The sequence below is a fragment of the Paramisgurnus dabryanus genome, chromosome 3, assembly GCF_030506205.2.
Source record: "Paramisgurnus dabryanus chromosome 3, PD_genome_1.1, whole genome shotgun sequence".
NCBI lineage: Eukaryota > Metazoa > Chordata > Actinopteri > Cypriniformes > Cobitidae > Paramisgurnus > Paramisgurnus dabryanus.
The window spans coordinates 19,530,978-19,553,336 of record NC_133339.1 but is presented as its reverse complement, the minus strand read 5'-3'; the positions used below and the strand labels follow the sequence as shown (position 1 = coordinate 19,553,336).

The window sequence follows — 22,359 nt, the reverse complement described above, 5'->3', positions numbered from 1 at the left end:
AACTTTTCTCTTATAAATAAAATCAGCTGATGTCAGTCTTATGTGGAATTATTCATATACATATTATTTATTAATTATATTGTATTTATAAATTAATACATAAATGCCCTACAGGCAAGTAGGACATCCTATCATTGCATTCGGACTGAATGCAATGATTGGCCAAACATTTTGTGGGCATGCACCTTCCACAGAAGACAGATATTTATGTAAATATTTTTAGACCACCTTAGTTAGTGATTGCTTTCAACCAGCATAAAAAATTAGATTTTTGGAAAACACCTACCCTGCCTTTAAAGGGATAGTTTACCAATACTACGTCTTCACGTGGGCGGCTATTTTCATAAGCGGAAATTTCAACCTCCTCCGTTTCAAAAATAACTTTGTGCACACATGTCAGTGTTCAGAAAAGTGTTCATTGACACGTATCCGCATGCCAAACCTCTAGCTGGCTGTGTAACGAGAAGCCACGTAATGCGGCTTTCACATAGGATGCGGTGTGCGCTGCGCTCTCCGCTGGGTTCAGCGCAGAAAAGCGATTTGTGCTCTGCTGGCCAAAGCAAAGTAGGCGGGGTTTTCAATAAATTACTATAGTTTTTATATTTGCGTTAAATAGTCGATGAGGAATACAGAGACTGATGTTCCCCGTCTCCATTTCACGTAACTTTAAGCTGCCTACCTACAACAAACTACTTGACATAAAACACACCTGACATGCCAACTTGAAATGCTACGTGTTTCCATGACATGGCTTTCCTTCCGATGTCTCTGTAGAAGCTCCGGGAATTCCGAGTATAAGCTCTTCATCCATTTTTTTTGAATGCCCCGTTTCTATTGGCCGTGCGAGTAATCATCACAGAGCGCAGCGCAAAAGTTAAACTATTGTGAACTTTGACCGCGGCGTGAGCGCAACAACAAACCGCCCTCATGCGGCGCAACCCATTGAAATGAATGGGTTTCATAGCGCAGCGCACACCACGTCCAATGTGAAAGCCGCATAAGCCAATCAGAATCCAGAAAACAGCAACGAATCACTTCCTGTTCCTCTTTTGAACAAGGTCGCACTTTTGGGCGTAGGTGCGCGCTCTGGCGCATACTGAGACGTTGGCTGGCTAAACATCCGTTTGTCTCATTTTACATGCAACTGTGTAACCAAAGATTTTGCAAATCTCCACTCTGGCCGGAGTTTTTAGAAACAATCGGATTCAGAGACGAGTGCACCATTTGTGTGTAAACGAAGGGAAATGTCTCTGTTTTTCAAAATAACCATGTATGTGTAAACAGGGTCCAAAAATCAAAATTCTGTCATTAACCCCCCCCCCCCAAGTTGTGAAAAATCTTTATAAATTTACTTTTTCTGCTGTACACAAAGGAAAATATTTTAAAGAATACCATTGACTTCCATAGTAACAAAAAATAATGCCATGTAAGTGAATGGTGCCCCTGATCTGTTTAGTTACAAACATTCTTCTTTCTTCGTGTTAAGCAGAACAAAGTATTTATACAGGTTTTAAACAACTTTATGGGGAGTAAATGATGACAGAATTTTAATTTTAATTATCCCTTCAAGACGTAAAACCCTTCTTAACCATATTAAATTATACAGAATTATTATGCACAATTCCTCAGGGCACATTGTTCCAACAAAAACATGTTTGATGGCCTTTAAAAATACAATAATTGCTGCTTGTACCATTTATACCATCACTACAGTTGAAAAGTCCACCTCGTCGCTAACTTTTTACGAGACACAGAATCAACATTTCTTCATATAAACACTTAAAGGTGTGAAGAACCAATAGAGATAACTCTTGGAGTGCTTAAATGTTGTATTTTGTTTCCTTTATTTATCAAGCAAACCACACAATGAATCGCTGTGATAAAGGCCACCATATTTATCTTTTAAAAATTGTGCATTAATTAAATCTTTTGAGTTGAGAAAACATACAAATGAGTTTGCGCTAATGGGTTTGACACCTTGGTGAAAGGTCGCGCCAATTACTGTCAAGGTTAAAAGGACATTCACTTTATAGGCACTTAAACGGACCAAACACCCAATTTAAGGGCTGCATAATTGGGCACGTCAGAAGAATTACCTGAGCCTAAAGACAGAGTTCAAGCACGGAGCGGGATAGCATCCGATGGCTGGGTTATCAAAGGCGCCAGGGGTCAAGGGTCAAACCACATAGAACTGTAGTTAAACAACTGCTAGACATTTAAAGTGCTTTAATAACAACCATTGATATTTAAAAATGAGCATTTGTATAAAGTAGAATGCAAATTATATACAATGTTAATAAAGTTAAAAGACGTACACTTTGAAAAAACTGAATTTGAAATTAAGCTGACTTTGTAAATCACCATTCTGATAACAGTAAAACATAAGACAACCAGGAAGTATAACGTTTGATGACACACAGTCACTACTGATATTCAAGAGTCTTATTGCAGGAACTTTAGTGACGTATAGATAAAGAAATTATAGATTGCCCCTTCAGAGGCAGATTTTCCCATGCATTAACTCTGAAGGCCTAACTACTCATTTTAATGGGCTTTAAAAGACCAGTCGTTGATCATTGCCAAGTCACATTATCTAAACTGGAATGCATTTACTGATAAAATTACAGTGAAAAATGAATGTCTTTGAATATGCATGATTGAACGACGGAAAATGTGCAGCGCTGATATGCAAGCAGGATCTGAACTCTCATTGGCTCAAATGTTATTCATACACGTGGAGCAGATCTATCATTGGTTTTTGTGGGTTTCAGCTTCACAGTGGCAAATGGATTTGTGCCTCTGCAAAAACAGAGAAAGGCGTGATTATAATATTGACAGGATTCCATTTTGGTACAGATCCAGAATGCTAAGCAAGCAAACTATCAGGCATTACTGTACTAGAAAACAGCATATAATTCCACCAACCTTGGAAAAAGTTCTGGTCGAGATCCATAACTATCTTGTCTCTGTAAAAAATATGTGTGTAAATACATGTTGCTGTTTTTAAGGGGTCATATGATCATGTTTCATTTGTCTTTGGTGTTTTTTAACCTTAAAGGAAAACACCACCGTTTTTCAATATTTTACTATGTTTTACCTCAACTTAGACAAATTAATACATACTTATATTTTTTCAATGCCTACACTTAATCTTTGTACAGCGCGTCGTAAATGTGTTAGCATTTAGCCTAGCCCCATTCATTTTTTAGGATCCAAACAGGGAAGAATTTAGAAGCCACCAAACACTTCCAGGTTTTCCCTATTTAAAGACTGTTACATGAGTAGTTACACAAGTAGCCTAAGTATGGTGGCACCAAATAAAACATGGTGATTTTTGTATGGCGGAAGAGCATTTAGTTTCGGCATGCAGTAACATCATCACTCCTGACTCCTCCCCCTCTCGCTCAAACTTCTGTCAATATTACTGCGCCCGAGCCGAGGTTGAAGTGCTTAAAACTAAGTGCTCTTCTGCCATACAATATAGTTCTCATTTTTATCCGCTTAAAAATCATAACGTTTTATTTTGTGCCACCATTTACTCATGTAACAGTCTTTAAATAGGGAAAACATGGAAGTGTTGGGGGCTTCTAAATTCATCCCTGTTTGGATCCTAAGGAATAAATGGGGCTAAGCTAAATACTAACATATTCACGACACAGTATACAAAGATTAAGTGCATGCATTGAAAAAAGATAAGTATGTATGAATTTGTCTAAGTTGAGGTAAAAATATATTATACTTTTGAAAAAAGGTGGTGTTTTCCTTTAAACAGCATAATCACATTGCATTACACCAAATACACGAAATAACTTTCATTTTAGCAACCCCTTTAATCACTTCTATTCAAAAGTCACAGCAAACGCAGGAAAATGCAAAGCATCTTAGTATATGGCATGGCTACAACACAAAATCAAACCAAAAGCACTCTTGAAGTTCTAAAAGTTAAGTTGCTGTACACCTGAAGTACTTAACAGGTGAGTCACAGGTCACGTAATACCCATCTGCCTATATTTTGCAGACTCATGCATAGTTATGAATGTAAAAAATCAGGCACTGTGCCTTCAAATTGGTACATTCACATGCCGGTTTGAAAGTTTTTGAGCAGGTTTTGAGTACCTCTGCTGTAGGCAGAGTACTGGAACGAATAAAAGCATGCACATCACAACACACATACACACACACACACACACACACACACACACACACACACACACACACACTCACAGAGCATCAGCAGAAGGAGCTGCCCCCTTGCAGCCACCAGAATGATGGATGAGGCGTTGTGGAGAAAAGTACTTTACCACAGTGCCCCTGCTGGCCATAGCAAAGAACTGACATATTTAATATTCAAACCTGGACTGATTCAACTCCATCCACACATTTATTTTAGCCTATAAGAATTGAGATGCTCATTGTGTTAGCAATGTAAAGGTCATGGGTTCAATTCCAGCTTGATTCCAGTTTAGCATAAATGTGCTTTGGATAAAAGTGTCAGCAAAATGCATTAAATGTAAATGTGGGAATCTCTAATGAATTACTTTAAATTATTATGAAGATCTTTAAAAAGATTGAATTATTGTAAATTGTTTAGAGGGATTTGATGACAGTATTACTTCATGAAATCTAAATCATCAGTCCATGTTATTTCAAAGAAACAAAATGATTGTCTGCACAAATGGCAACCTTCCTTTAAGGGTGACATCACAAATTCCTCTTACTCTTAAATCCTTTAATATAAATACATTTTATTTCTACCATTTGTCTTATATTAACATTTATGCACTTGACAGATGCTTTTATCAAAAGCGACTTCTTATACATTTTATCAGTATGTGTGTTCCCTGAGACCGAACCCATGACCTTTGCACTGTTAACTCAATGTTTCACCAAGTAAGCTATAGGAACAATTTACTCTGAAAAACGTCACGTTAAGGAAGTAGTTGTGTAATGCAATTCACTTACTTTATTTTCTGAAGGGGTGGGCGTAACTGGCCTGGACGTGCTGGATTTGAATGATGGAGGTGGAGGAGGCGCCGGGGGTGGAGCCACATGGTGGCTGCTGCTGATGGGTTGGTCAAAATGGTTACTCATACCGGTGCTGCTTCTACGATAGCTGTTGTGAAAGAGATGTCAAGGGTCATAGAGTGTAAAGGGAAGCACCTGCGCAGGTGTTAGAAAATGCGCAGTATCGGCTTACCTGGGGGCAGGCGGTTCAGGTGGCTCATCTGTGGGACCTACGTAAGCAGCTGGGAACCAGCCCTGCCTGAACAATACACAAACCAAGGGGATCGAATGTGCATGAAACTACATCTAGTGGTCAGGCTTAAAGGGTCTTTAACAGAACCAATGAGGAAACAATGTTTTGCTAGTTTTAAAAACATGGTTGAACAGTTTAAAACCATCACATTTAGTGCATTGATATGAAACAGCTTACTCGAGATTAGATGGGAGAGCACAGAAACTCTCCAGTTTGCCATAAGGTTTGACCACAGGACTTAGGTTAAGTCCTAAAAGGTTATAGTGTGTGAAAAATTCCTCACCGTCCTGAACTGTCACAGCGGCCATACAGCCAGCCGTTCCTTGGTTCCTGAACAAGCAAGGTTATGGTTTCTCCCTGGGCGAATGGCAGGAGGGTGGGGTTCGCGGCGGGAGGGTGGGACACAAGTGCTCGCATCACTCTGCCTCCAGGAAATCCCGAGGAAGAGTTTGAACGACTGTGCTGGGGGGAGGGGCCTAGGATGATTAATGAAGGATGAAGGTTCGTCAGTCACACTATTTAACAAAACAAGCCAAGGCTAATTCTGTCATTATGGGCCTCATTTATAAAATGCTGCGTAGAAAATGTCCTAAATTTGATGTTACGATAATTTCTAAAAAGCGCGCGTGTATGAATGCATAGAACGAATGTACGCATAGTAAACGCGCGTACACCTCACTTTCAGACGTGAAATCTATAAATGAGCTTGAAATTGTGCGCAGCTGAACAGTTGCAGATTTTCCCCTTTAAACGATGCCAATTAATGTCACAGACATATAAAAGAGCACCTGTCAATGTTTAAATACTTTTTGGGCAGCAAAAATGACTTATATTTCCAAAAACCTGCAGCAATCGGATACTCTTGGTTATTTATTGCACACATGGTGGGTTACAGTTGACCCAATGTTGGGTTGTTGTTATGCAACCATGGGGTATAATAACCCAGCAGTTGGGTTAAAACAACCCAGCATTGGGTCAATTTTAACCCAGCGTTGTGTTCTGTCAAATATTTACCCATTATGGTCAAAAATAACCCAGCCATTTTTAGAGTGGACAAGCAAAAGTACGTACGCTTGCTCAGACCCTGACGTGGCGCTAAGCACTTTTCCACGTCAAAGGCAGTTTTTATAAATATGGAATATTTGTGTACGCACACTTTATGATCAAATTTTAAAGAGTTTTATAAATGAGGCCCTAGATTTCAATTCTGCTGATGTCATAAGACCTCCACACCTCTAGAGGGAACTCTGCCCAAAGGCTCCGCAAAACGACTAACACCATCAGTAAACTGCGGGAGGAAGAAGAAAACATTGACTATATTATAAAAATAAGGACTATGGCCCTGTTCCAAATGGCGCACTTTATGTGGACTTTCGGTCTTGTGGCCTTAAATGCCTTATGCACCCTTGATACGGTCTTCGGCGAAGCCCGCACTGCAGCAGGCTTCGTGCACTTTTCCAACCCAGAAGTCCTTGCGAAAAAGAAATCATACAATCAGATGACCGAAAGGAGGAGTTAACACTGAATGGCAACTTCTCTTCATATTTCCGGCGTGACGCTCGAATCTGTCCCAAAATACGACTTCGTTGTGCCCTCTTGGATTCGCGTTAAGGGTCCACTACATGATGTCATCAAAGTGTGGACTCTAATTGTACGTTCACACCAGCTGTGTTAGAAGCAGCAAAAACGCACTATTCGCGTGTAGGTGGACTCTTGAAAATTTTGAGTTTACTCGCTTCATTCGCGTGTAAAAAATTCCAGTAATTCGAGACAATCACACGGAAATTCGCATCATGGGAGGGGTTTCTGCGCCTCCACTTAGACTTCACTCGCTTATTGTAATCACGTCACTATTACAACAAGGTCCTGATTGGTTAACGCTGCATGGAAATCCGCCAAGGTTCAGATTTTTCAACTTCACGCGCGTTTCTCGCGGCAATGCTCAATTCTCACAGAATGCGCAATCCGTGCCGCACATTCCGCACCATTCGCGCTGCACCTTCCATGCCATTCGCGTCACGCCTTTCGCACATTTCATACCACAGAATGTTTATTCGCGTCTTTGCATTGACTTAACATGTAAATCGCTTGCGCTTGCCGCCTTTACCGCGTCTGGTGTGAACGCCTAGTAAGGAAGTCCACAAGTCCGGAGTTTGCAATTTGGGACAGGGCCATTAAGTGTCATTAAAATAGTTAAAGTATAACGAAGAGTCCGATAGATATCGCAAAAATAATTCTAGGCAGGGTCTTATTAAAATTCTCACATTATATCTTCGTAAATATACAGCTACTTAGTAAATAAGTAAATAAATAAAGATAAAAAAAATATTTTAGTTTAAATAATGTGATTATGTGAGAAGCCTTAAAATACTTAGAAATCCATTAAACAAAGTGTGTAATAAATGATCATCAGGAACACCGGAATTAAAAGAAAAGTTGTGTAGCAACGTATCAGATGACTGTGATTATGTTTAATGGCTTATTTTCTTTCCCACCACATTATCATCAAGTCGCGGAGGAGTGCGTGGACGTGCTTCTCTGGTGTGATTCACCAGATCTTTCCACCCCTCTACTTTGTTCTGCAGCCCGCCCCCTGTCTGTGGGAGGAAAAACATCATTAGTAATTAGATATAGCACTTTAAATGATTGAACAAAACCTGAATTTCAAACAGGCAAAGTAATAAAAATAAATGTCATAAAAACGAAGTTTTATAATGTTAATCCTAGCTCCCATTTTCCCATAAACCCACCCTAATAGCCAAGCAATAAACATCGGCTTATATCACCATGGTTATGTCTCGAAGCCCTCAGACACTATTAAACAGTTGGTTGATTACAGACACTTTAATGACAATATTAACCTTGTTCATGAGATAGGCAATGGACTGGGAGAGACCGCAGTGTTTCTCAGCCAGGAATCGATATCTCCTTTCTTCCTCCTTTAGCGCCTCTTTTTGACTCTCCCTCAGAAACCGCACATATTCACTGCCGTCCTACACACAGTATACCATCATTACCAACATTATCATCGGTCTTCCTCTGTGTTTTTTGCAGCATCATGAGTGCATGTATGTCTTCAACCATCTGTTTGAAGGCCTCAGTGCTGTCCTAAATAAAAATTCTCATCGGCATCCTCCTGGTGACACATGGTCTATGTAGATACGCACACCGGTTTTAGTCCATTCAGCATTTGTGGACTGATGCATATTGCTCAAAATGACTACGCTGGCTGAAATTACCAATTACCAGTTGTTCATGAGCATTTTTCTAAATACATGAGACGCCCTACAGTCATGTGAACATCATAGACATGAAATCAAAACCACGGATGAACTATTTGGGGCAGTGCTCTCACCTGTGGAATCCCTCTCCTCAATTGTCTCTCCAATGCGGTTGCCTGGTTTCTCACCTCATTCTCATATTGCCTCTTGCTAGCCTGGAGGAGAACATAAATATATTTCCTTTTTAATATTCAGGTCTCATTATCTTACCCTGCTTCATAACGGTAAGCTTTTAAAACAATGATTTATAAGTTAAAGGGATAGTTCAAGCAAAAAAAAAAAAGAAAATTCTGTCATCTTTTACTCACCCTTATTTGGTTACAAACCTGTTTAAATGCCTTTGTTCTGCTAAACACAAAGGAAAATATTTTGAGCAATGTTTGTAACCAAATGGTTTTTGAGCACCATTGACTTCCATAGTAGTATATTTTCTATCTTACTTTGTGTTCAGCAGAACAAAGACATTAATACAGGTTGTGACAACATGAGGGTGAAAAATGATGACAGAGTTTCCATTTTTGGGTGAACTATGCTTTTAAGCCATATAGTTCTGCAGGAAATGTCAATTGCTTCTCAAAAAATATAACATACATAAACTGCAATTTTATTTTTTAAACAGAGATGGCGATATAGAGGCAAAGGTTACTTATTGCAGCTTAAAGGAAAACACCACTATTTTTCAATATTTTACTATGTTCTTACCACAACTTAGATGAATGAATACATACCTATCTTTTTTAAATGCGTGCACTTAATCTTTGTACAGCGCGTTGTGAATGTGTTAGCATTTAGCCTAGCCCCATTCAATCCTTAGGATCCAAACACTTCCATGTTTTCCCTATTTAAAGACTGTTACGTGAGTAGTTACACAAGTATGTATGGTGGCACGAAATAAAACGTGGTGATTTTTTAAGTGGATAAAAATGAGAACTATATTGTTTGGCGGAGGAGCACTTAGTTTGCAGCACTTCTATCGCACGTGCAGTAATATTGACAGAAGTTTGAGCGAGAGGGGGAGGAGTCAGGAGAGATGATGATGTTATTGAGTGCCGAAGTCGAAGTGCTGCAAACTAAGTGCTCTTCCGCCACCATACCATACAACACAATTTTTTGTACTAACCAACCCCTGGGTATGTATACTGTGTTGGACTTGATGAGACTATTTCCGTTGCACTTATGTTTTGCTGTTCTTGTGTTGCTATAATTGCTTCTATTGTTTACCTCATTTGTAAGTCGCTTCGGACAAAAGCGTCTGCTAAATGTTTAAATGTAAATAGGGAAAACATGGAAGTGTTTGGTGGGTTCTAAATTCATCCCTGTTTGGATCCCAAGGAATGAATGTCGCTAGGCTAAATGCTAACACATTCACGACCCTCTGTACAAAGATTAAGTGCACGCATTGAAAAAAGATAGCTATGTATTAATTCGTCTAAGTTGAGGTAAGAACATAGTAAAATATTGAAAACTGTGGTGTTTTCCTTTAAGATGAAAATGACCTGTTATAGATCTGTAAAACAGTTGGACACTCACTAATATGTACTCTTTATCCAACCTGACATTGTGTTCCATGTCTTGCAGGACCTCAGAGTGAAACCAACGAAACTAGAACACACACACATACACAAACAGTGACTAAATACACATGGGTTTGGCCATAAAGACAATCAAATATTGTTTTACACCCAAAAAGGCACATAAACAGAAGACGATAGGTGGCCAGAAAAAAGAGAGAATAGTTAACACACCACTCCCTCCAGTTCACTGTTGAATCTCTTCTGATTCTCTGAGATCTGTATCAATACATCACCTGAGGAACACACAAACAAAGTCAGATTTCATATATAACTCTATAACACACAATCCTCTGGCTGTGTGTGTGTGTGTTTGGGGGGTAGCAGGTTTGGCCTGCATTGTAGAAACCAAATGTCTTCACATAGATAGTAAAACCTGAAATAAATGACATTGTAAGAATAACAAACAGCCCTTACAAGCATAATAAACTAAAATGGTCCTCGATTCCAGTCCTGAGAAGCCACAGCACTGCACACCTCATTTAAATTATTAGCAAGCTTAAAGCAGAGCTATAATGCTTTTTAAAGTTACGCATACACTGCTTGGCTGATGGTGCATCATCATTTATTATTTAAAATCACAGATGAGATACAGTTACATGACCATAATAGAAAGTACTCAGAGAATACACATCGTCTCTGTATGCTCGTAAAATATGATTTAGTACCACTGAAATTGAATTTTTCCAATGAAACATAACAGGGAGATGCTCGCCAAAACACATACATTTTATCCAGCAAGGAACAAAGTGCATTGAAGAGTAAAGTACAATTTGTTAAGGACACCGGCTCCCTCCCAGTTTAATACCCTCAATAAACGTGCAAAACTCTATCTGTGTGTGTCTCTGTGTTTTAAAAAGTACATGATCAGAAAGAAGACATTTATGATAATCTAATCTCTGATACAGAAAAATCTTTCCATTGATGTATGGTTTGTTAGGACAATATTTACCATTAAAAATACAACTATTTAAAAATCTGGAATCTGAGGGTGGAAAATGGAAATATTGAGAAAATCGCATTTTAAAGTTGTCCAAATGAAGACCATAGCAACACATGACTAATTATGAATACATTCTTATATGGTATGAAATTGACAAAATATCTTCATGGAATATGGACTTTATTTAATATTCTAATGATTTTTGGCATACTCGTACTACTTATGACTGGTTTTGTGGTCCAGGGTCACAAATAATTTGGTGTAAACACTTACCCAGCAAACGTGAGGACACACGCTGCATGGCCTGTTCACCCATTTTAGCCAAAGCATTGAAATAGGCCTCACCTGTGACAGCAAGGGCTGTAGACAAACACACACAAATATAAATTATAAATACATGTACAGTATGATTTATCAACATTATTTAAAAAATACATAAAAGAATTAGATTGTATTTATTAATATTATTTTATTTATTTTATAGTTTAGTGTCTTGTTTTGCAGAAAAATATCTATAAATAAATACAGATGAATTTACATGACAGGGAAAATATTAACATGATATATCATAAAAGACCATACAATTATTTAATATTTAATACGATATGGTTGTTTTTGTTAACATAAGTAAATGCATTAGCTAACAAGAACTAACAATAAACAATATAGTATTCAGCATTTATTAATTTATGTTAATATTAGTTCATACCAATATAATCGTTCATGTTACTTTATTGTGCATTAACTAATGTTAACAGCTATAATAGGGCTGTCATAATTATGTAATTTGGCTGATGGTTAATTGTCTAACAAATTGTGGCGATTATGACGATTAATTGACTGTCTTATTGCTTTGACATTTAACTCTCATACATATTTTGTTTGTTCATGAAATAATATTCACACATTGTTGTGATTATTTAAATTAAATCTTTTGCAAGTAAATATTTATACACATAACACATTTAATTATTTAATAAATATCATTAAATCTGTTTTTTCATAAGAAATAAACACAATAAAGTTTCTGAAAAATAACTGAAAATAAAAATGCAATCAAAATAAACTGACTATACCAGAACGAGCCTCAAATAGTAGCCAATCCTACCAATGTCATATTAGTACTGGACCACATGTCTGTAGTGGCTGCAAAAAAAAATCCTTATAGATCCTTAAGAATAGCATCCTTCACTTCCCTAAATTTGGAATTGCTGGTTAAGGAGCGCCATTTGAAACGGTCTCGTTTATACAGGTGATGCAGCTCCCCCTTGTGTTTTTTAGAGAGATGTGCAATCATTGTGGTGATCTGAAATTATCGCGATAAGGTCAAACAATCGCGATGAGACGGTTATTTTATCATTGTGACAGCCCTAAGCTATAACATTTGATATTAAAATGTATGTAAATGTTAAATTGAACATGAACTAAGATTAATAAATGCTGTAGAAGTATTGTTCATTGTTAGTTCATGTTATTAATGCATACAAGCTTATTTTAAAATGTTATAATCATAAACCTCATTAAAATACACTTGCCAGGGTGTGTTGTCTTTGTGAAACCATTTAATAGATCTTTTATCTATTCTTGTATACATGTGCTCAAAGAGCTTTTTTATATTTGCCACATCAAAAGCAACTTTATTGGTTAATAAGGGGTTGTTTGATAGATGTCTTTGTTTGTTGACGTTTCTATTAAAGTAACATGTATCATTACCAGCTCTGCTGAGATCAACTCAAGCTCATAAAATGGACAGTCATTAAACAATGATGACAAATCAGCCAATGATTTCAAAGCAGTGCTTATCATCAATGACAACTAACAGGCCAAAGTTCAGCCTCTTTACTTTTCATTTCATTCATTCTCTCTACCATCTCATGGTCACTCACCTTGGAAAGCCTGAATGTAGTTGTTTCCCAGTGCCACCAGTCTCTGCAGACCTGGGTTGAACTGCTCCATTATGTTCTTTGCAATGAAGGATAAGAACAACGGCATAAAGATCAGTATCAGATCAATTCGTCATGTTTAATCACTATAGATCAATCTAAAAAAGAAATTTCCCATCCACTATCTACTTCTGAAAATCACACCTGAAACCGTGGATATACTTTAATATATGAAAAATATTGGTTATAACATGGCATATTATGCGCATTATAGTTTTGTAATTTATACTTACCGTATAAATTCCCAAAGTGTTTCGATGCAGTTGATCACTGTTTTGTCCTGACATCCTGATTTGTCCCGTGCCACAACAAACAAAGAAAAACAAAATGTCCAGTGTCCAAATAACAAACACAACTCAAATAACCCACTGGTCTCTCTTGGCCTCCCACCTCGTCTCCAGTGTCCTCTCCTGTCCTTTATGTGTGTGTGTGTGTGTGTGTGTGCGTGAGATAGAGAGCCTCCCTACCGAGGTAAGCCGTGTAAATTATTGAATAGAGTAATAAAGGTGTGGCTAAGGTTAGACACCTGCCATAAACACTGCACACCTGAGATAGACAGTGGATCTCTGCAGAGTTTTTCTCATTTTATTACAACCTTACCATCTTAATTTATATAATTCAACTTACATAAACAAGGGGTAGCACTGTTTCTGTGTATACATTGTAGGTTGCCCTTCTGCCAAAATATTTTGTCAAATAAACACTTAACAAGTTTGGTGTTTTCTCCTTTTTTACCCATACAGTTATCATAAAATTTGATGCTTTTCTAGAAATAAATAAATTGCAAATATTCCCTCCAGACATCATTGGACTGAAGCTGTAAATTTACTGTACTTTTCACACTTATTATAGTGATATTCATTTTAGTATTTTTTTCATTTTATTTTATTATAAGTAAAATGTTTTAAGACCTTAATATGTAACATAAGCACAAAATATTAAAACTAAAGATTTATCCTATTTACACTATACTTGGAAAGTATTGTAGTACACTTTATGCATTTACTATAGTAAACTGTAATAAAACTTTTAGATAGGCCTATTATGTTATAATAATATTATCGTAGTACAGTTTATTCCCATAGAGTTAATACTAAAAAAAAAAAAAAAAAACTATAGCATAACACACTCTCAGAAAAAAGGTACAAAAGTTGTCACAGGGGTGGTACCTTTTCAAAAAGTACACTTTTTTACCAAAAAGATGCATATTTTAAACTATAGTAAATACTAAAGTCAAGTGTACTGCAGTATTTACTTCAGTTTATTAATTCACAATAGTTCGTGCAGAATACAGAGTAGGCTATACATTAACAAAGTGCAGTAATTAGCCTACTAAATAAAACAGTTTACAATGACTACATTTTACTAGTAGCCTTAGTGTGTTAGTTTTACTATAGTAAAATGTTACTACAGTAATTTCCCTGTGGGATGAATTATCGGTGGGTCAGCCTATTTTTGCAAGGGGCTTCGTGTAGCGGCTTGTCGTGCAATACGTGCATGTGAAGAATGAGTGTGTGTTAATGTGCGAGTGAGTGTGTTGACTCGTCCACCACGGCGCAGGATCTCTCTCCCTCCCTCCCTCTAGTGCTTCCGCGGAAGAACGCTTCTCTGCTGTCCGCTAAAGATGGAGTTATCCGCGGCAGGGGACCGTGTGTTTGCCGCTGAGGCCATCCTGAAGCGTCGCATCCGCAAGGTCAGTCACTTTAGGCGGAAATATCTTCATTTCCACTCACCGCGGCCTACAGACGCATTTAACTTCACCCCTGCAGACCGGCTGCGATGCATAAGCTGCATTACAGCAGCACGCTTTCCTTTGCAGTCTGCAAAACTGCTCGGGTAACGCGTACGGCCTTCATTTGCATATATTTGGGCTACTTTCATTTTGAGTAAGATATTATTCTTGAAGCTCTCGGTGCAGTGACGGTTTGTTTTTGATGGGAGTTAGACCGGTGCTGTTAGCGGGTTAGCTTTTTTGTGTCTGCCCGGAGTGCAAATTTTTGACAAAGGCCGACGGTGCGTCTGACAACCCAAGCGTGCGAAGCGTCAAAAATAGCAAGGTGTCATGATTGTAGCCATAAGGAAATATTATATACCTACATGTTGGATACATGTCTTCATTGCGTATAAATAACGGACGCTGTATTTATTTCGCAGGCTTGTTGTGTTGTATAGACAGCTTCGTTGATTTATAACGTGAGCGTCGCGTTCTGTTTATGTCGCGTCGCTTGGATGTTGGTGGTGTAAAATGAAACGGATAACTCGCCGTCTGTGCTTCGGGGATTTTTTGAGGACTGATAAAAGGGGAAATATTTGCTTTCAAACTCAAAAATATATATTTTTTTATTTAAATAACTTGTTTTGTTGCATTGCGCACGCGCGTCGTTTGATTTAGTTAATTACTGTGTCGAATTGGCATCTTTTTTGTTAAACATTTATTTATCCTCGTTTCAAAGCAAAAATGACTCAAAAATATTAACAAGCTTTTAATGTCACTCTTTTATTAAATCTTTTTAATTGAAAACAAAAGTAGAATTGTTTTTTTTGTTTTTTGAAATCTTTATGAAACTACATCCATATCGCCGTTCATTCACTAAAGTGGCCATGGCACAAGACTTTTTTTAAGATATCAAATAAATCTTTGGTGTCCCCAGAGAACATATGTGAAGTTTTAGTTCAAAATACCATATAAATAATTTATTATAGCATGTTAAAATTGCCACTTTGTTGGTGTGTGCAAAATGTGCCGTTTTGGGTATGTCCTTTAAAATGCAAATGAGTTGATGAAATTCAAACACTGATCACAATGATATGTGGTTTGTTGCAATTAAAACTCAATTGTGCTTTTCTCTGCACTAAATGGCAGTGCTGTGATTGGATAAGATTTGGTATTATAATAATAAGAGCTCCTTATGACATCATAAGGAGAGCCAAATTTCAACGACCTATTTTTTCATGTGCTTGCAGAGAATGGTTTACCGAAACTAAGTTACTGGGTTGATCTTTTTCACATTTTCTATGTTGATAGAAGCATTGGGGACCCAATCATAGCACTTAAACATGGAAAAAGTCAGATTTTCCTGCCATGGCCCCTTTAAATCATTATGGCCATGTCTGCCAAGCAAATCATATGATTTGTGGAAAACAGATTTTATGTACAGTGAAATAATTATAAATGTCAACTGAACAGTAGTTTTAGTGGGGAAAAGTGAAATATTATTTAATCTTATAAGTGAAATATTACCTTAAAAAATTGACATATTTTTGTAAACATTGCAAGTTTCGTGTTCAACTGTTTTTTTTTTTATATTGAAAACATTGGGAATTGATTTCTGCCTTTCCATAGGGGCGAATGGAGTACCTGGTGAAATGGAAAGGATGGGCAATAAAGTAAGTGAAATGTAATCCTTTAAACTTAAATTAAAATTAACCTAACATTTCCAAAAGAAAGCAAACTGTAAATGAGCTGTGTATTTTTTCCAGGTACAGCACATGGGAACCGGAAGAAAATATACTAGACGAACGGCTCGTTGCAGCATTTGAACAAAAGTGAGTTTTACTGTGCAAAAAACTTTTTGCTTGATTTTTCCGGACGAACAATTGCAAAAGCAAAAAGACAGTTTCCAAGAAATGAAGATGTTGCTTTAATTCATTTAACTGTGGAAGGGTACGGACGTTAAAAACAGTTGTGACCGTTGATGATTCTGTTTGAAGTGGAGTTAAAGCAAGATTGTCTCTTTCCTGCATACCCACAGGAAACAGTCACACAGACATCTTAAGCCACATCACATGAAAGTGAAATTTTTGTAGTCATGGTTTGCGCTAAGATCGTATGTAAGAAGAATAAATGCTATCACACATTTTTCTTTGTGTTCAGAGAACGAGAACAAGAGATGTTTGGACCAAAGAAGAGAGGCCCTAAACCTAAAACATTGCTTTTGAAGGTAACAACTGTCATGGAAAATAAGTTTATGTTTGTATTAGTTTTAAGATTTACAAAGTTTCCTTTATCTGTTATTGCGGTTTAGTCGAGAGCACAAGCTGTGGAGACCATCCCACGAATCCCGGAGTTCAAGCACAGTCGTCCTCAGCAACATTCCAAAATTCCTCCCCCCTCCATCACACCAACATACACTCCCAGTGTCCCATCCAACGCCAAACTTCAGTCAGGTGCCGCTCAACCCAAACTGAAGAAAGACATTCACCGCTGTCATCGTATGGCTCGCCGCCCCCTGCCCCGCCCGGACCCCACCGCTCAAGCGGTCGGCTCCTCCGGTCTTTTCTCCTCTCGGCCGACAGTCAGTCCGTTCTCTGAAACGGTCCGCATTCTGAACCGGAAAGTCAAACCCAGAGAGGTGAAGAAGGGCCGAGTCATTTTAAACCTTAAAGTACTTGACAAGGCTGGAAATAGTGGAGTTGCCAACAGTAAAAGGACACATATGCTAAGCTCTGTCCACCAATCCCATTTTGGGCGTCAGAAAATTCCATCTCGAAATAGGGTGATTGGGAAAAACAGGCGCTTTGGTGAGGTGACCTATCAGAGTATCCGACCCCCTATTAGGAATTCTGGGTTTCCTGTTTTCGGAAAACTCTTCGGTTCTGACTCACTTAAGGTGGACAGCCAGTCTCAACGGATAGATAGCCGCAACGGTGCGCCAAACAATGGCCTGTCTTCATCATCTTCCTCTTCCCAAAGTTCAAAGGTCCAGAACTCAGAGTTTTCCAAAAGTCAGACTCTTAATGATGAACTGCCACCTTCTGTCTCAAGCTCAGAGGTTTCAGATGGTGAGCCACCCTCTCCACCACAAAACCAATCCCAACGTTCCTCATTGACATCCAAGCCTTCCACGACGATTGCCCAGGATCCAGCGGTTCACAAACTCGCCTCTCAACCCACTTCGGGCGCATCTGCTCTTCCAGCTTCTCCAATGTTCTCTTCTTCATCCTCTGCTTCGTCATCCTCAGAAGACAACGAGCACATCCTGGACCTTTCGGTGCCTCACGAAATGGACAGGCGACTGCGGAGACGCCATCCCTTTTCTAGTCGCCGATCGCTTAAGGTCCCTGAGGTGCCCGTGTCGGAAGAGCCATCAGAGGAGGAAGATGTAGACTGGCATCCTGACATGACATCTCGATGTGCCAACGTGGTCGTCACGGACATTACGGCTAATCTTCTCACCGTCACGATCAAAGAGTTCTGTCATCCACCTTCCGCTACTTCTCCACCCTGCTACCCTAAAAATACATCAAGCAACACACAGCCAAAGCACCAACCTAACAAAACATGAATGCAGACACCACAGATGTAGCCTTCTGCAACTTTCACAAAGTATATTAGGGAATTTGTTAAGCTAAGCACGGATTTACCAATGCATTCACAGATGTGCCGAGCGACCTATTGCATGGTGTGCTGTATAATTTGTTTGCAGTATTGATTTAATGTTCAACTGACTTCCTGCTTTATAAAGGTTTCTGTTAACCAGCATAATTCTCCATTAGTTGAATATATAACACATCAAATTTCAGAGAGCATAATGAACTGTTTCACCGGGTATTAGTGAGTATCTGGTTACTACTATATTAGTGAAGCAGTATAACAACCGTCTGTAGTAGGCCGCTTGACATGCTCTGTATTATCTGGTGCAACTACCTGGCAAGTATTTTATCACTTTTCCTGCAACAAGGATCTGAGGTTATAGGTACATAATAAAAATAGCTTTTATTTTTCTTACTTTTATTTTTACCTAGAAATCTAAGGCCATTTGTGCATTTTGTAGATGCTTTTGACTTCCGTGCATTTAAAGCCACCAAAAAATGAAAATTCTTTCTTTCTAAAGATATTTTGAAGAATGTTTATAACCAAGCAGATCTTGGGCATCATTAACTTTTATAGTAGAAAAAATAATACTATGGAAGTGAATGGTGCCCCAGATCTGTTTTTGTTCATGTTTGTAACCGAGCAGATTTGGGGCACCATTCACTTGTATAGTAGAAAAAGTAATACTATGGAACTGAAACGTGCCCCAGATCTCTTTTATTAATGTTTGTAACTAAGCAGATATGGAGCATCATTGACTTCTATAGTAAAAAAGAATATACTATGGAAGCGAATGGTGCCCCAGATCTGTTTTTGTTAATGTTTGTAACCGAGCAGATATGGGGCACCATTCACTTCCATAGTAGAAAGAAATAATACCATGGAAGTGAATGGTGCCCCAAATCTCTTTTATTAATGTTTGTAACCAAGCAGATATGGCACATCATTGACTTATAAAGAAAAAAATAATACTATGGAAGTGAATGGTGCCCCAGATCTCTTTTATTAATGTTTGTAACCGAGCAGATATGGCGCATCATTGACTTCTAAAGTAAAAAATAATACTATGGAAGTGAATGGTGCCCCAGATCTGTTTTGTTATTAACGTGTTTCAAAATATCTTAATTTGTGTTTAGCAGAACATAGAAATGTATACAGTTTTGTAACAACTTGAGGGTGAGTTAATGATGACAGAATTTTCTTTACTTTTTTGTGAACTATGCCTTTAAGGTGTCAGTATTATTAGTGAGATATGTGTGTGCAACCCAATATCACGAAATTACGTACCTATAGGCACGTATGGACCAACGTGAACCAGTCACGTTTTGCCGCGTTTGAGCATGAGCATGTCACGCTTTTCTGTCACGTATTGGTTACTCAACTTTTTTGTCCTAATTTCTTACCATTGTCGCTTCGGTTTAGGGTTAGATTTACATAAAATGACATCCCTACCCAAACCCAACTCTAACCCCAACGTCAGGCGACAATTGGTTAAAGTTTAGAAAATATAAAAGAATAAGTCTTGTATGTTTTTTTTAATAAACCAATACTTAAAGTGACAAATACTTAAAGTGACATATAACGCAAGCACCAAATCTAACCCTTAACCGAAGCGACAATGGTTTGAAAATAGGACAAAAAAGTTGAGTAACCAATATGTGACAGTGACACAAACAGAAAAACGCGGCAAAACGTGACATTTTCACGTTGGTCCATACGTGCCTATAGGTACGTAATTTCGTGAGTGTGTGAGATAGTGTTGTCAGCTCTACGTGTGCAACAAACTGAGCTACAGAAAGGCAACAGTAAGCTATGAGTTTTATATTATTTACTCATTCAGAATTTGGCTGTTATTTACAGAAGTATTCATATGGAGGTGTTTGTAGTATATTTTTGTTGTATTTTTTTTCAAAGACAGTGTTTAAAAAAGTAAAATTGTTGGTTTTTGATGAAGTGCATGAACGTCAAAGTCAATGAGATCATCAAGCTGTCCTGCGTTCCCAATTTAAGTGTACTTCGTTGAACGTGCACAACTTTGAATCCAGGGAAAAGCCAGGTTTTGATGTAGTATTGACGTGCTTGGAATAGTCTCTTGCCTCCGGATAGACTAATGAAATCTGTTTAATGAAAAGTTGAAACAAGCCAGTGGCTTTTTTTAAAGAAGAGAAGTCACAAGCGAGTCACACAAGCATGATGAAATGGACAGTGATGTCACTGATATGAACACTTTGACTGTGAGCCCATGACACTTGTATAGCAGTCATTTCCAGTACATATTGGAGTGCCTTGTGCTAAAAAGCCCAACAAGCCTTTATAGACCTTATTTTAACGTAAAATACTTCATTAACTTTAATATAGTGTTGCAATTCAGTGGATCGTGATTTTTAACAGCTTGTATTCTATGTTTGAAGTATTTGTGAAAACATGTTGTTGCCATTCCATGTTTTATTTTTTTATTTTATACTTATCATATTTGTTATAACATTAGAGAACAGGTGCCCAGTCCATCTCTTTGCAGTTTTGTGCTCTTATCCAACATTGTTGGTCCTACATCTTTGTCGCAAAGACTACATTTTTTAAGCTCTCTGGCTTTCCTGTAATCCCACTTAACACTCCAAGACTCGTGCATAGGAAGGCGATGAGATTTTCGTCTCAAAATCCCCATCAGGAGATTCGCTCTGAGTGCAGGGAATCATTCAGTTTATCCCACGAATCCTGCACTCAAGTTATTTCTCCACATCTGCTCGCAATTTGGCTCAAACCTCCATGATTCAAATGTTTTAAGGCCACATTTTCTCGTGAGCCTGTACAGAAAACAAATTTTGTCGTAATCGAGTTGATAGGATAGCCATACGTTCGGTTGTTTATGTTTTCTTTCAATTGTGAGGAATTAAAAATTCCTTAGCACTTAGAATGCATGTCCTATATTTAAAATGACAAAAAACGAATGCACTTGTGATTTCGCGCAAATAAGAAGTGTTTGGATATGTAAATATTTTGAAATGAATCATTTTATGTCCTGTTTTGTGTCATTTTATTTGAGTGAAGTTTGAATATATGAAATGGATTTATGCAGATCTCATGCACGTTATGCAGAGCGCTCAAGCTGTGTTTCCCACAACTTTGTAATATAAACCATTGTGTGACTCTTAAACACTCAGTTTTTGTTTATCTTCACTCTTTTCTCACTTTTTAGTCAACTGAAACTATTCAGCACACACAAAATACTATTAATGCACATTGGTGTATATTGTTTGTCTGCTGTACATACAGATTGACCATCAGTGTTTTGACATTGATCTGATTTCAGTAGTGAATCAAAATACATTTTTCCCTCTATAAGTGTTGGGATTTAAACTCCTCTACTCGTCTAATTGTGTTTTAATATAAATACTGATCATTTTTAACCTTGCCTGAACACTTTTTTTGTTCTTTTTCTGTGATTCATGCAATCAGCGTCCTCTAATTTGTTTAATCTGTTGTTATTGTAAAAATATTTTTTGCATAATACCCGTATGCTTTTTTAAAGAAATCTGGCCATAGCAGAATTATAATTATTTTTTATTGCTTTGATTATGTATTGTGTACAGATTTGTAACTGACCGAGTGTTAAAATGGCGATTTTTGTAATGTCTTGAAGTAGTGTCTAGCCAAGCTGGCCCGGTTTTAATAAAGGAATTGCATTTGTGATTTTTGCAAGGAATGTTTTGTCGTGTGGTTTCTTACATGAGCAATCCATAATGCATTAATTTTTAAGTGTGTGTGGTGCACAACCATTTTGTTTATATTTAACATTTCTTTTGTTCTTTTTGTAGAGTATTAAACATCTGGGATGTTTATTGAAAACACCCCTAAATCTCAATATTCACCCATGATGCTAAACAACATCTGTGCTGTTACACAATAATAGCCAAAGGTAAGTTCTGATTTGGTGAGATCTTTACTTAGCAACTCATCACTAGTCAATGCAGTTGAAATTACTTGTAAATCCAAGTTGATTCGACTGTTTAAGTGCAAAAAGATTTTTTTTAACGTGTCCTCCTTTGAAAA

At 37.8% G+C, this 22,359-nt stretch overlaps 2 protein-coding genes across 2 annotated transcripts; one reads left to right on the top strand and one right to left on the bottom strand.

The window, feature by feature from the left end:
• Positions 1-1,461: 1,461 nt before the first annotated feature.
• Positions 1,462-16,326, bottom strand: baiap2l2a (BAR/IMD domain containing adaptor protein 2 like 2a). The gene is made up of 15 exons (XM_073813868.1): positions 15,093-16,326; positions 13,229-13,283; positions 12,939-13,014; positions 11,326-11,412; positions 10,284-10,345; positions 10,069-10,140; positions 8,613-8,693; positions 8,119-8,250; positions 7,753-7,854; positions 6,491-6,545; positions 5,541-5,733; positions 5,198-5,263; positions 4,963-5,113; positions 2,926-2,966; positions 1,462-2,799 (listed from the first exon to the last, which is right to left on the bottom strand). Coding segments are annotated over exons 1-15 (1,248 nt in total). The 5' UTR covers positions 15,095-16,326; the 3' UTR covers positions 1,462-2,726.
• Positions 14,299-22,012, top strand: cbx6b (chromobox homolog 6b). Its single transcript, XM_065252814.2, has 5 exons — positions 14,299-14,688; positions 16,339-16,382; positions 16,476-16,541; positions 16,870-16,936; positions 17,021-22,012. Exons 1-5 carry the CDS (start codon positions 14,620-14,622, stop codon positions 18,278-18,280), a joined length of 1,506 nt encoding a protein of 501 aa, XP_065108886.1. The 5' UTR covers positions 14,299-14,619; the 3' UTR covers positions 18,281-22,012.
• Positions 22,013-22,359: the final 347 nt, after the last annotated feature.